The 12,591-nt window shown below is 40.8% G+C and overlaps 1 protein-coding gene across 2 annotated transcripts in view; it reads right to left on the reverse strand.

The window, feature by feature from the left end:
- CDH8 (cadherin 8) overlaps positions 1–12,591 on the reverse strand; it is a 472,175-nt gene that overhangs the window by 178,198 nt on the left and 281,386 nt on the right. For both annotated transcript variants that reach the window (XM_045293654.1, XM_004704627.2), the window contains exons 6-7: positions 10,321–10,508; positions 6,636–6,889 (exon numbers count right to left, since the gene is read on the reverse strand). In XM_045293654.1, the coding sequence (XP_045149589.1) occupies positions 6,636–6,889; positions 10,321–10,508 (442 nt within the window). The remainder of the gene's footprint in view (positions 1–6,635; positions 6,890–10,320; positions 10,509–12,591) is intronic.

The raw sequence follows: 12,591 nt of genomic DNA on the forward strand, positions 1-12,591 counted from the left end.
GATGGCTGCTTGTTTACCTTCAAGCCTTTAAGACCCCAGGCACTATATCTTTTGAAGCAAGGCACCTTCAGCTTTCTTCTCCACATTTGCTTATGCACCCATTTGTCTTCAGCGATTGTGTCGGGTAGGTGAGCATCATAGAATGGCAGTTTAATAGAACATAGTGTTCTTGCATTGAGGAAGTACTTGAGTGGAGGCCCAATGTCCATCTGCTACCTTAATCCTAAACCTATAAATATATGCACGTCGATCTATTTCCCCATCATCATATATAAATATATTTGCATATGCACAAGCCTGTTTAGAAGAGTTAATACTTTTGAGTTAGGAGGCAGCCATACTTTCTTTCATTTGCTCAACAGTGCACGGGCATTGGCAGAGCAGTTTTAAAGGAATAGTCCCTTCCTCCCCAAATGGAGCCAAGATGGAAGATGGAGTCAGTCAACACGCAGCCCATCCTCCATAGCAAGCCCACATTTTCCAGGGTGAAATAAAATCTCCACGTTTGCTCACTGGATGTCTGAACTGAAAGGAAACATATGTTTGTATTGAGTGGGCACTTAAGAATCAAGAGAAGGATTAGGACCACAGAGCACTGTGCCCACTGTGATCATGTGCCACTTCCTGCTCAGATTGCTGACTGGACATCACTCCCCTCTTTTAATTGAAACAGCAACTAGAGTTCTCAATTCAAGGTGAATTCCTGGGAAAAACAGGAAGCAGTCATGCCGCATCTCAAAGGCACTGTGACAGCAAATGCACATTTGAAAGGCATTCATTCAGGGGACACAATAGCCCAGGACAAAAAAGGCAGAAGAAGAAGGTTTCTAAGAAAGCAGTGAACTCTTCTTTCTTTAATGTTTCAAGCTAGGTAATTTTGCCTTAAATATAATAAATGATCCCATACAACACGGTTAAACATTGTCTTTTTTCCCCTCACAAAGTCTGGCCTCAGGAAAGGGTAGCTCTCATTATCCTCCTCCTCCTCTTCTTCCACAAGGCCTAGTCGCTCATGCACATTCCTAAGGGTCCACAGTTAGATTTCAGAGGTATATGGAGCCTCTGGTTTAGACCCTGGTTTGTGCTTCTATGTGCTATAGCAGCATGCACAACAAACTCACCTTCTCAGTCTCCCCCACTTCTTCATAAAACCATGCTCATACTCCCTACCTCACAAGGTGTTTTAAAAAAATAAAGCAAAGTAATATGTGAAAGGAATTTAGCATGATATCTCATAAAAATTACAATTCTATCTCATTCTTCCTTTGTAACCACAATTTGGTTCAAACCCCTATGTAAGGGCTAGACAGATGAGTAAGGGATAAGTGCTCTAGTTGATTCCAGACTTGGCGCATAGTCCTTTCTTCTTCGACTTCATGGCTTGGTTGAGGCCATTTCGTGAGGAACAGCTTATTACTTCCATTAAATGTTGTCCTGCTATGCCATACAAAACTGTGCACAAAGAATTGGGCTTACACGGTTACTGGGAAACCAAGGTGGTGCAGCCCTGTAGCAAAAAGGCTATTTATGGTCAGAAAAAATGTAAGTATGTATCTTATTTCCAGTCTGTACTATGTTTAGTGTAAGCTCAGCTCCCACTGTTTACGCTCACATCCTCGGTCCACGAAATGAGGATCATAAGAATGCATATACATTGGAGATGAGCCAGTCAGGGTGCGATGTAACAATGATGAGAAATACAACTTTCCTCTAGTTCCTAAATGTTTCCTCCCTGCTCCCACTACCATGACTCGAATTCGATCTTGCAAGTCCGGCTAGACCAGAGGAGGTACACTGGTACAGATAGGAACTGAAAATACAGGGAATCCAGGATGGATGAGCCCTATAGGACCAGTGGTGTGAGTGGCAAAACAGGGAGGGTAAAGGGAGAATGGGTAGGAAAGAGGGAACCGATTACATGGAACTGTGTGTGACCTTCTCCCTGGGGGACAGACAACCGAAAAGTGGGTGAAGGGAGACGTCGGACAGGGCAAGATATGACAAAATACCCATTTATAAACTATCAAGGGCTGATGAGGGAGGGGGGAGCGGGGAGGGAGGGGAAAAAACCCCCTAATGTCGGGGGTTTAAGTGGAGAGAAAATGTTTTGAGAAACGATGTACAAATGCACTTTACACAATTGATGTGTGTATGGATTGGGATAACAGTTGTATGAGCCCCTAATAAAATGTTAAAAAAAAAAAAAAGAATGCATATACCGCATCGGCCGCAGAGAATGACATGAGATAGTTCACTTCTCACACTTTCTGGACCATATTAACTGAGAAGTAAAATAGCCTGAGCCACAGCAGACATGCTGGATTCTTGCTGAGTGCTAGGGGCTCGAAGTGACAGGGTCAAACTGTCCCACTGTGTTTTCTTTGCTGAAATCCTGATAGAAGGTCTCCTAGTCTTCCTCCACAGCTTAACTGTTTCCATGCCCAGGACTCCTTACTCTTTAGCATAAAACAGTTAAAGAAACAAATTGATCATTTGCACATATCTAGTTACCTTTAGAAGAAAATCTCTTAAAATGAGCACTGGGTGTATAATTGGCATTCAGTATAAAAAACGGATGGTGACCTACCTCTTTCTAAGGAGCCTTGGTGATGTAATGGTTACGCCCTGGGCTTCAATGGCAGTGAAGCCCGTTTGGTACCTTTTGTTAACAAGTGAAGACATTAGCTGCTACTTAGCTTACTTAATACCCCAACTTCATTATCTCAGTAATTCTGTGAGGAGGGTGATATTATCGCACTGTAAGCACGGTGAATTCCAGAGATGAACCCACCCCCAGGCGGGAGGTGGCAATGATAGGACTGGCACCTTAGTCTGCCAAAGTTCAAAGCACATTACCTTTTCAACAATGTACTCAATCTTTTCTTTAAGCAGAAAAGTCTTAATTGATGTTCTGGAAAGAAAAGGAGTCCATGAGCTTTTCCTTTGTGTCACTGACTAGTTTAGATGTAAATGTACACATAGGCACAGATATAAACACACATGTAAATACACTGAGCATACACAATATTTCCAGCTTAACAATACTCTCTAAAAATAACTTTCATCTCAGAAAAGGATGGTCAACCATCAAATGGCTTCATGTTTTATCAAAGGCACATGCCACAATAAATGCCTATATGTTGGTAGATGGCAAAGTTCCCCTAAAAGCTGGATACATGGTAGTCGGCACATAAAACATAGTGGCCTTAAAAAGACAAGCATATGAAGTTGTTTACTACCTGGTAATTCCCTAATGATTCATACCTCCTTGTTCTCTTTAAAAATGTTAACTGGCTCAATGTCTATCTGCCAGACTCATAAGGAACAATGAAGGACTCTGGCTAGTCAGGATACTTAATTTTATACTCAAATGAACCAACTGTGCATTTTTACTCTCTCCAAGAAAGGGGAAAACCAAACCCAAACCGTGAAGAAATGCAAAACAGATGCTGGAAAAGAATAATGCAGTTGTTAGGTTTTCCACCCCCATTCCATGGCATGTGTTCACCTCTATTAAAAGTTGCTTTGGGTCCACTTTACCGGATACTGTTAGGCGGCTAGATTCAGGGACAGGACATTGTCCAGGCCCCCATAAAGGAGGTTGGAAAGAAATCTAGGAATCATTAGATGCCTATGAAGACCCCAAACTGCATGCTCCTACTCAAGACCCAGAGCCAGGTGGGAGGTGCACCTGGGCGGTCCAAACTAGGCCCAGGCTCAGGACATCACCCAGATGGGCTTAACACAGCCAATGGGGTCTACCAATACCATCAACCACACCTCCCCAGCCAGAGGTTTGAAAGAGCCTGGCTGTGGGAAGGCTACTCGCTCTTTTATCTGGCTTCTAGCAGCAGCAGAAGGTGAGGGTCTCCCACCATTGCATGGGTGCCCCCATGTCACAGCCTCTAGGCCCACATGCTCTAAGCTTCTAGGGTTCTTGGGCATCTGGCCATCAGGATTCTGCCCAACCCGCCACCCCCACCCCAGTTCCAAATGTGTGGGTGCTCTTTTCCATGAGGTTGTTCATGCCTAGTACAATTCCTCAAAACCCTGTTTTAAATATGTCGTACTAGCATCCACCCTCTCTTGGGTGGTACCAGTATATGCCAAGGAGCTAGCACTTGTTGGACATGTATGAAAAGCACAAACACATTTCTGTCGTCAACTGGTGCTTATCTCTCCATTTCTGCCTGGTCATGTAACTTCAGGTCTCCTTTTAACTTCCCTGACAGCTCTCTGCTTCCACGCTGACAGCCACAAACTGTCCTAGACATGCCTTTCACATCAGTGGAAATAGTGCAAATAACAGCAGCAATAATAGTAGTCATAGTAAAAATTAGCATAGTAAAAATGATAGTCATAATATACTGTCCTGTGAACTAGAATTATGATCTTTATGTCCCCACTTCTATATTAGCAAAATGGATAAATTAGAAAATATTCCCAGACAAGAAGGACCCAGGCTTCAATCCAGTGCTGTCAATTGAGAGGGCAGTGTTTGGTCAGTGGTAGATTACTTCCTTCTCTGAGGAAGCCTTGGGTCCATTCCTTCCCAATGCACCTTATGGGTAGGCACTACTCTCCATGTAGGCTTAGGGTTTGCTATGATGCAGAATAGTGATCAGTGAAGCGCTTAAGAATAAGGTGGGCTGGCGGAAAAATCCTGGTCATCTCTTTTAGAAAAGGAGTCAATGAAAATGCTGTGGATTATTTCAGTCACATCTTGTTCTGCACCAGGTCACAATTAGTTGAGAGAAATTTGGCATCAGCGAACAAACAAACAAACAAAAAACTCAGACCATCAGAGGTTACTTTCACAGTGTTGAAGGAGCTTTGGTGGTGCTGTAGTTACAGTTGGATTGTGATCCACATGGTTGGCAGTTTGAAACCACTAGAAGCTCTGAGGGAGAGAGATTGGGCATGCTTCTCCTATTCAGAGGTCGTCTCAAACTCACAGAGGGTCACTCATGAGTCAGCCTTGCCTTGATGGCAGTGAGTTCACTGTGTTAATCAAAATTCCTCAAACCTCACCTCTATTTGATGAAACCATGGCTCTGCAAGTCCCTGCAAGAGCTTCGTTGTCTCGAGTTGATATGTGATTGGCCTAATATTTGAACCCTCACTGTCCATAAGATCCGTTGGCTGCCATACCCCTAAGCCCTTCTATGGTCCATGTGGAATCGTGTGCTAAGCTGTCTGCATGAGGGTTCTGTCCATTGGACCAACCTGGTCTATCCCCTTCACATTCTGTCTTTTATATCTGTCGGTGTGAAGATCCCCACATCATTCCTTCTGACTTATTACACTGACTTTAGAAACAGCTTATTGAAAACGTTTATGAAAGCCATTTTTTGGAGTGAGACAAGTTATTTGCCACACTGAATGTGATCTACAAGGTTCAGATCCAATGTGATTAATAAGAATTTAATACACAGAAAAGTAGGGAATGAATACAATTAAACAAACTTAATGGTCTAATGTCTCCTCTGAATAATGAGAAGGTTGTGTAACCTGGACCCCAGAGACTTGGACACTGAAGGAGGTGGGTCTGATCTGACACCTAGCTCATAGATTCACTGGGAAATTTCCTTAAAATTGTCTTCCTCCAACTCAGACTTTTATTACACAACAAATATTTCTAAGATAGTATTTGAAACCCACACTCAGAACACATCATTAGCCAACCTTTCCCCTTCAGAGATCATTGTGCAAGTTATAGATTGTACTGTTCTTTTGGAAGAAAGTTATTTAGCTTGAATGCTGTACTGTCATTTGGGTGAACAGCACAAGAACAAAGATATTTACAGTTCAAGTAAGCAAACAGGAGGAAGAGAGGGAAGGAGGGAGAGAGGAGAAGAATTTAGCTTTATTTCTAAAAATGACAGAAAACTTTATAAGATTATTTCTCGGATGGCAAAAAAATAAATAAAAATCAGAGCAAGGCAAGTATAAACAAAAGTTCCTTTTGAAATGAGAAAGAAAAAAAATATCTAAAGGAACCAACCCACATCTGCTGACCTATTAGAAATGCCCCTGAAATGATAAGGAGAGAATTTCAAAGCCAAATACCACACACAGAAGGAAGATAGGAGATTCTTAATATGTTGACACAGTGGCCTCACGTCTCCAAATCCTTACATATAATGCGGTGTTACCGGTTAAAGGAGAAAACACTTCCAGGCAGGCTTTCCCAATGCCAGGGGAAAAATAAACACACAAATACAAAAAACCCAACAAAATAGCAAATAAAAGAATGATCCAAATGTGCTGCAATTTTGTGTTTTTATTGCACTCCCAGAAAACTCTCTTTTTCTTGACTTCCTCCCCTTGAGTTCAACGCTTGGCCCTTTCATAGATACAGCTGTTGGCCCAAAGAGTAGACACTCTGGGGGTTTTATTCCCAGTAAGCCTTGGGTAGAGGAACTCTTAGGAGGTGCATGCGTGCGTGCTTACGCACATATTTACATGCATGCACATACATAACAAATATACACAGTTCCATGTGTTACTATAATTCCTTTGTCAAACGAAGATAGTCCCAACGAGAGTCACTCAGAACAAAACCATGATTGCATTGTATACTGATCAGCTTGTCATTGTAGCTAGCCAGCACTCATTTTTTAGGGGAGAAATACCTTATCGGGCTGGAAGTGATATCAGGGTCACGAGCCGTCACTTGGCCAATCACGGAATTTAGAGCAGCATTTTCATGTACTTCTAGTAGGTAAGTCGGTGAAGAGAAGACAGGTGGTTCGTCGGAGTCCTCCACCACAATCTTGACCGTGGCCGTATCTTTAAAAGGGCCCCTGCCGCTGAAACGTGGGTCAATGTGGACGTTGGCTGCCTCTACTTTCAGTGTGTAGGATTTTTTGGTCTCAAAGTCCAGAGGCTGTTAAGAGATGACAAAGATGAATGTTTCTCACTAATGACCGCAGCAGCAAGAACAAATGAGTCTAATGCTGATGGATGAAAGTTATGTGCATTTAAGCCCATCCGTGAGCCTTAATGGGACAGCTCTCCACTCCCTCAGATCCAACCTGTAAATTTTACAGGCATTTATTGATTTCTGTTTATTATACAAGCTCAGTGAATCCCATATCCTATTGTTTGGTTTTGTTTTGCTCATTTCACTTGGAATTCACAAAATATTCACAGGCATGAATTGTACCATCAAAATCTCACTTCTGAGTCATAATAAAATTTTACTGGCGGTGCCATGACCTGCATACCAATCTGCCAGTTAATCGGGTCTCTGCTGGGCGGAGATAAGGCAGCGTCCGACACAATCTCCATTGGGGAAGACTATTGCATCATTCCCGCACAGTGGTGAAATGTAACAGCTAGAAACCATCATTGTTTCATCCAAGGAGACATTATACAGCATACTTTAACACAGATCCTCACAACTAGTGCTTGGTTTTTCTTTCCTTTTTCATCTCACTTTTCAGGCGTTGCTGCCCTGTTAATCTTAGGACTAACAAGGGTTCCATGGTTTTTGATTTTTCAATAGTATTCTCAGGTCTATTATGAGTGCTATACTAAGTAGGGGGGCATATGAAAGAAAGATATAGATGGATGCATGACTATTTTGGGATATAGTTAGAAAAAAGAAAGTGAGAACCGGGCAAATACATAGCTGGATCTGGCTGCCCACCTCCACCAACTGCTTAAAAGCGATCGGGAATTACCTTAGTGCACCATGACTGACAGTGTTTCTGACAGATGACTGGAATACTTCATTGCTAAAAAGTCCCACCATCTTCATTTAATGACCTAGGCTACTTGAGATAGGCAGAATGTGCGCGTGCATGCACACATATACACACAACAACAACAAACAAAATCCAAACGTAGTTATTGATCCTAGTGATCCTAGAGAACAGAATAGAACTCCCTCATAGGGCTTCTCAGGCCACTGATATTTACAGAAGTGAACTGCCACATCTTTGATTCATGGAATGGCTAGTGGATTTGAACAGCTGAGCTTTTGGTTAGTAGCCACTTGCTTAATTTAAGGAGCCCTGATTGATGCGTCAACCAGGGCTCCTTAAAGAAGCATACAGCCCGCTTTGATAGCCAGCATCCATCTGCATCCGAGCCTACCCAGACTCATTCTCAGCCACTCATCATACTGCAGATTTCAAGGATGCTCATCTATCAGGGATCAAAAAGATAGTTCATTTTTGCATTACCATGTCTCAAAAGGAACTGAACTTGGCATCTGCAATGCAGATTTTTTACAAGTAGAGATGGGAACAAAAACTGGCAGTAGTGAACTCGTTCAGAACTCCCAAGCAAGCTTAACTATATATTCTTACTTTCAAAATTTGTGTTGATTTTTATATTTAAATTCATTTCTGATGGGACTGGTCTTTTTTTTTTTTTGCAATATTTTCAAGTAAATAAGGCAAGCACTCACTTCCCTGTCTATTCTGAAATTACCAAGCACTTGTACCCATGAATAGGTGTTCAAATCAGCATATTCTCAATTGGCCAATCACCCCTACTGTAACAATTTTGCAATTTGGAATTCTTTACAAATACTGTGAAGTGCAAGTGATGATGTTCTGCTTAACTCTAAACTCAACATAGAGATGGAACATCCTAATGTCCTTAAAATTTTACCTGATAAAAGTGTGAGCCAGGGAACTGTGCAAATGGGACCCATAACACATTGTTTGCTAGAATAAAATGTATGTGTTTCTCAACAACAAGATGCACAGTCACTCTGGCAAAGTACATATATCTAAATGTATGAAAACAGTGATTGAAAATACAGCAGACGGCAAATTGCTTTAATTTATAAAAGTGCCTCATAGTAACAAAGGATAACAGATCATAACAATAAAAATGACATTAGGAATTGTTGGCCAAGGAAAATGTAGCTCTGGGTTATTCAATAATTGACTCAAAGATAATTGTACTGTAATCGATTTTAAGCATGAATTTTTAAATACTTTACAACTCTAAATCCGAAACACAAGCCAGGATCAGGGTATGGTGCGGCTGTTGCCCAACATGGACGTAAACTATAAATGGCAGAGTTGTGTTTTTTCTGAATGATTTTTAAACATTTATTTTGCATATAGGATTATATCCTGGAAATGCCAGGTTTCTATTTTGAGTGTCTCTCCCGTTGGGGATTCTAGGAGTGAGACCATTAAAAGAAGATGCCTGGGTAGCACTCTAGAGAGAATCAGAATGTAAGCGTGGAGTCCTGTCAGTGCAATGCTGGGGAAGACAGAGGGGAAAAATCACTGGCTCCCAATTGTGCAAACTCTCATCTATTCTCCTACTCACAAGCAAGCAAATCTATTTAAAGATTAGTTTGTCCTACTTTATGGCAAAGATATGAGGAATAATATTGAACCAAATAATCATGAAGAAGATAAAAGAATATTTTTCCTTGCAAATGCGGTGTTGCTCATAAAATAATGAACTGTGTTCTACACCTCTCTTAGTGTTACAGATTTCATAAAGCAAAATTGAAATGGAAGTTATCCTTAATTTTTTCACATCAGCTACCAACAGCCAATTGCTGGCAGAAGTAGTAATAGACTGTCATTCATTATTTCTCCTAGTGATGGAAATTTTTTTTTCCCTTCAGTGGTACCTCCACATCTCGGAGCAAATAAAAACTGAACTTCATTTCAATAAAGCGTGGACATTTGTCCCATGGTTTGGTGAACACAGTGGTAACAAAGCAGGCCTTGCCTTTTTTGCTCCAGAGATATCAAGCACAACTAACTCTCTCTGCTGTGTCTATCTACCTAGCCTGTCTTTCAATTTCTAGGAAACCAGAATCTAAAACAAGGGCGTGGATAACTGTAATATACTGGGGAAGACAGTCTTGGAAGCAGGAGTGCAGAAATGCAGATTACTAGCTAGAGAATGTTCAAAGTCTATTGAACTTATCACTGCTGTGGGCAACTGATGCTTGCTCCCAGTGGAAATCCTCTTAGGACCCATGGACAATAAGCCTCCGAATTGTTCTTTCAGAGGACTGCGACCATCCACCAATTTTCATTGCATTGGCTGAAGATTGTCTTGAAAGCATTGCTTTTCCCACATAGTTGGACTTCCCTATATAGAACTAAGCAAATCCCTGTAGCCAACAGAAATGCATTGGGCACAGAGAAACAACGGTACCTCAACTGTAAGAGCATGTATATATATCATCCTTTTCCACAGAAATCAAAAGTAAGCCTTGACCAGGTTTACAATTCTATCCATTATAGGACATCCACCCAACCTCCACAAACTTCCCACTCACATTTAAAAGAGGTATTTTAAGAATAAATTAAATCTCTCTTAGCATACCCGTCTTAGTCTTATAATGCCATCCTGGGCCTGGGAATCAGAAGTGATTTCAAAGAGTGCTGTGCCATCTCCATCAATGATGTCATATGATGATTGTGCATTTTCACCAATATCCTGATCATTGGCCTTCACCCTTCCTATTGCAGTGCCAAGAACTACATCTTCTGGTACTGAGAAATGATACAGACCTTAGTGAAGAAGAAAGAAAAAGAAACACTGAGCAATGCACACATTTCATTCATTCATTCAACAAATATTTATTGAGCATCCCCTTTATTCTGGACACTCTGATAGATGTGGCTGATAATGTGAAGGAAAAGACAGAAATATCTTTTCCCCTGGTAGAATGTTGTCTTTCAAATGAGTCAGAGAAAAATAGTTCCCTGTAAGAACTAATGATGTCCTGTTAAGATATTCTGAGATAGGGAAGATATTAAACCACATTTTCCCCAGGTATATATTTGGAACAGAGTTATATCGGGATATTAGTGAGTATATGTGACTTCTCCCAACCAGCAACAATTTTGCTGCATAATCATATTGGCTGCCCTTGGGGATATTCCTTGATGCCCATAAAAATATTTACCTAATTTGAGTATGGAAAGATGGAATGCATAATACACTGAAAGTCACTTTTGAACTTACCTTTTTATTTACAATCTCGCAGACCATTTTTGATAAAATCCAATTACTAAACTTCTGCTGTGCCCTGCAGCAAGCTGCTCGTGCACAGGAAATACTCCTCTTGTTACTAAAGTCTCATTGCTCTGAAGACCAAACACCTACCTTCAAATCTCTTAAGGTAATCATTAAAACATAATTACAGTACATATCAATTTCCTATGAGGGTAGTAACACATGTCTAATTAGTGGCCTTAGTCCTATTCTTATTCAAATCGCTGTACTGATACATTAGGGAAAACTGTTGGTTCTTCAAGCATAACTCCTGGCCATTACCATGTCAGCACCCACCTGCCTTACATCCAATTATTATTGCCTACCTGTCTACGCCGGAAGGTTTTTCTGGCCTTCGGAATCCCTTTTATCTACTGTGTCAGACCAGAAACAATGCCCTCCAGAAAGCAGTCCTCAGACTCACACATCTTGATATCCAAGTCTCCATTCCTGCTTCCACTGATAGGATCATTTTGAGCTGTATTTCTTTACAATGTTCCAGGAATTTCTCCCAATGGGATAAAGATATTTTCACTTCCAGTGGTCTCTGGCTTGATGCTGCACATTTTATTGACTTCTTCTTTCCTTTCTTACTTCCTGACTGGCCCTCAGGTGGGACTATTTTCAAGATAGGGTGCTTGTATTCAAACTCTTGACTCAATTTCTGTTTCTAGGGAACCAGAATTCAGGTCACCAGGAAGTTTTAACCAAGGGACAAAGTAGACATTGAATGAGTGATACATATCCAAAAAGGTAAATAAAATCTAGAGAATATTACCTAATTCCAGTTTGCATCTCTTGGATAAACTAAGGCTTTTATTCAATCTAAGAAGATAAATTCAGATGATGGTGAAGTTTCTTCTACTCTAGCATGCGTTGGCTTAATGATGAAGTAAAGTTTAAAAGGAGTACATAAAAATATGTCCTAGAATCATGAGATTATGGGGTTGGGGAACAAAAATGTTTTCCAAGTAGTTTTGTCTGAAGGAAGGCATTGAAAATAATCGTGTGGAACACAAGGCTCACTTTCTCTAATAATTAGTCTAATGCTTCCATTTCCTTCAAAATGTGTATTCTAAGGAATGATAGAGATGATCCCTTCAGGTATAATTATAAGCAGAATAAGCCAGCAAGGGACCTCACCTGGCTGCTACCCCTGCATCCGAGAGCCTTAGGAGGCCAAGCAAATGGAACATCTCTGAATCCACTCCTATTCTGCTCCCTCTCATCATCTCTAGCAGTGTGATCATCGCTAATAGCTATTACCGCTCAGAAAGAACACTTTCGAAACTTATCTGCCATTGCTGAACTGAAACAATCATTTTCTAAGAAGGAAGAGTTGCATGTTAGAGCATTAGCTATAATGGCAACTGAAAAGGAAATAAAAGAGTGGAGAAAGGATAGGAGAAAATGTTCATTTCAGTAATTTGGCAAAAGAGTAACACATCATTGCCTGATTTATAAATGGCTAGATGTGAAAATCCTAAATATTCTTAATGAATGTTCATAGTTTTATTCCTTATACCTTTGAATTTCCACAGATATAATCTAAAAGTTACCGCAAGTAGGTCGTTTTCAAAAAACCATCTCTTTCTA

Source organism: Echinops telfairi, unplaced genomic scaffold (genome assembly GCF_000313985.2).
Source record: "Echinops telfairi isolate 266 unplaced genomic scaffold, ASM31398v2 ScPeMD7_2291;HRSCAF=2852, whole genome shotgun sequence".
NCBI lineage: Eukaryota > Metazoa > Chordata > Mammalia > Afrosoricida > Tenrecidae > Echinops > Echinops telfairi.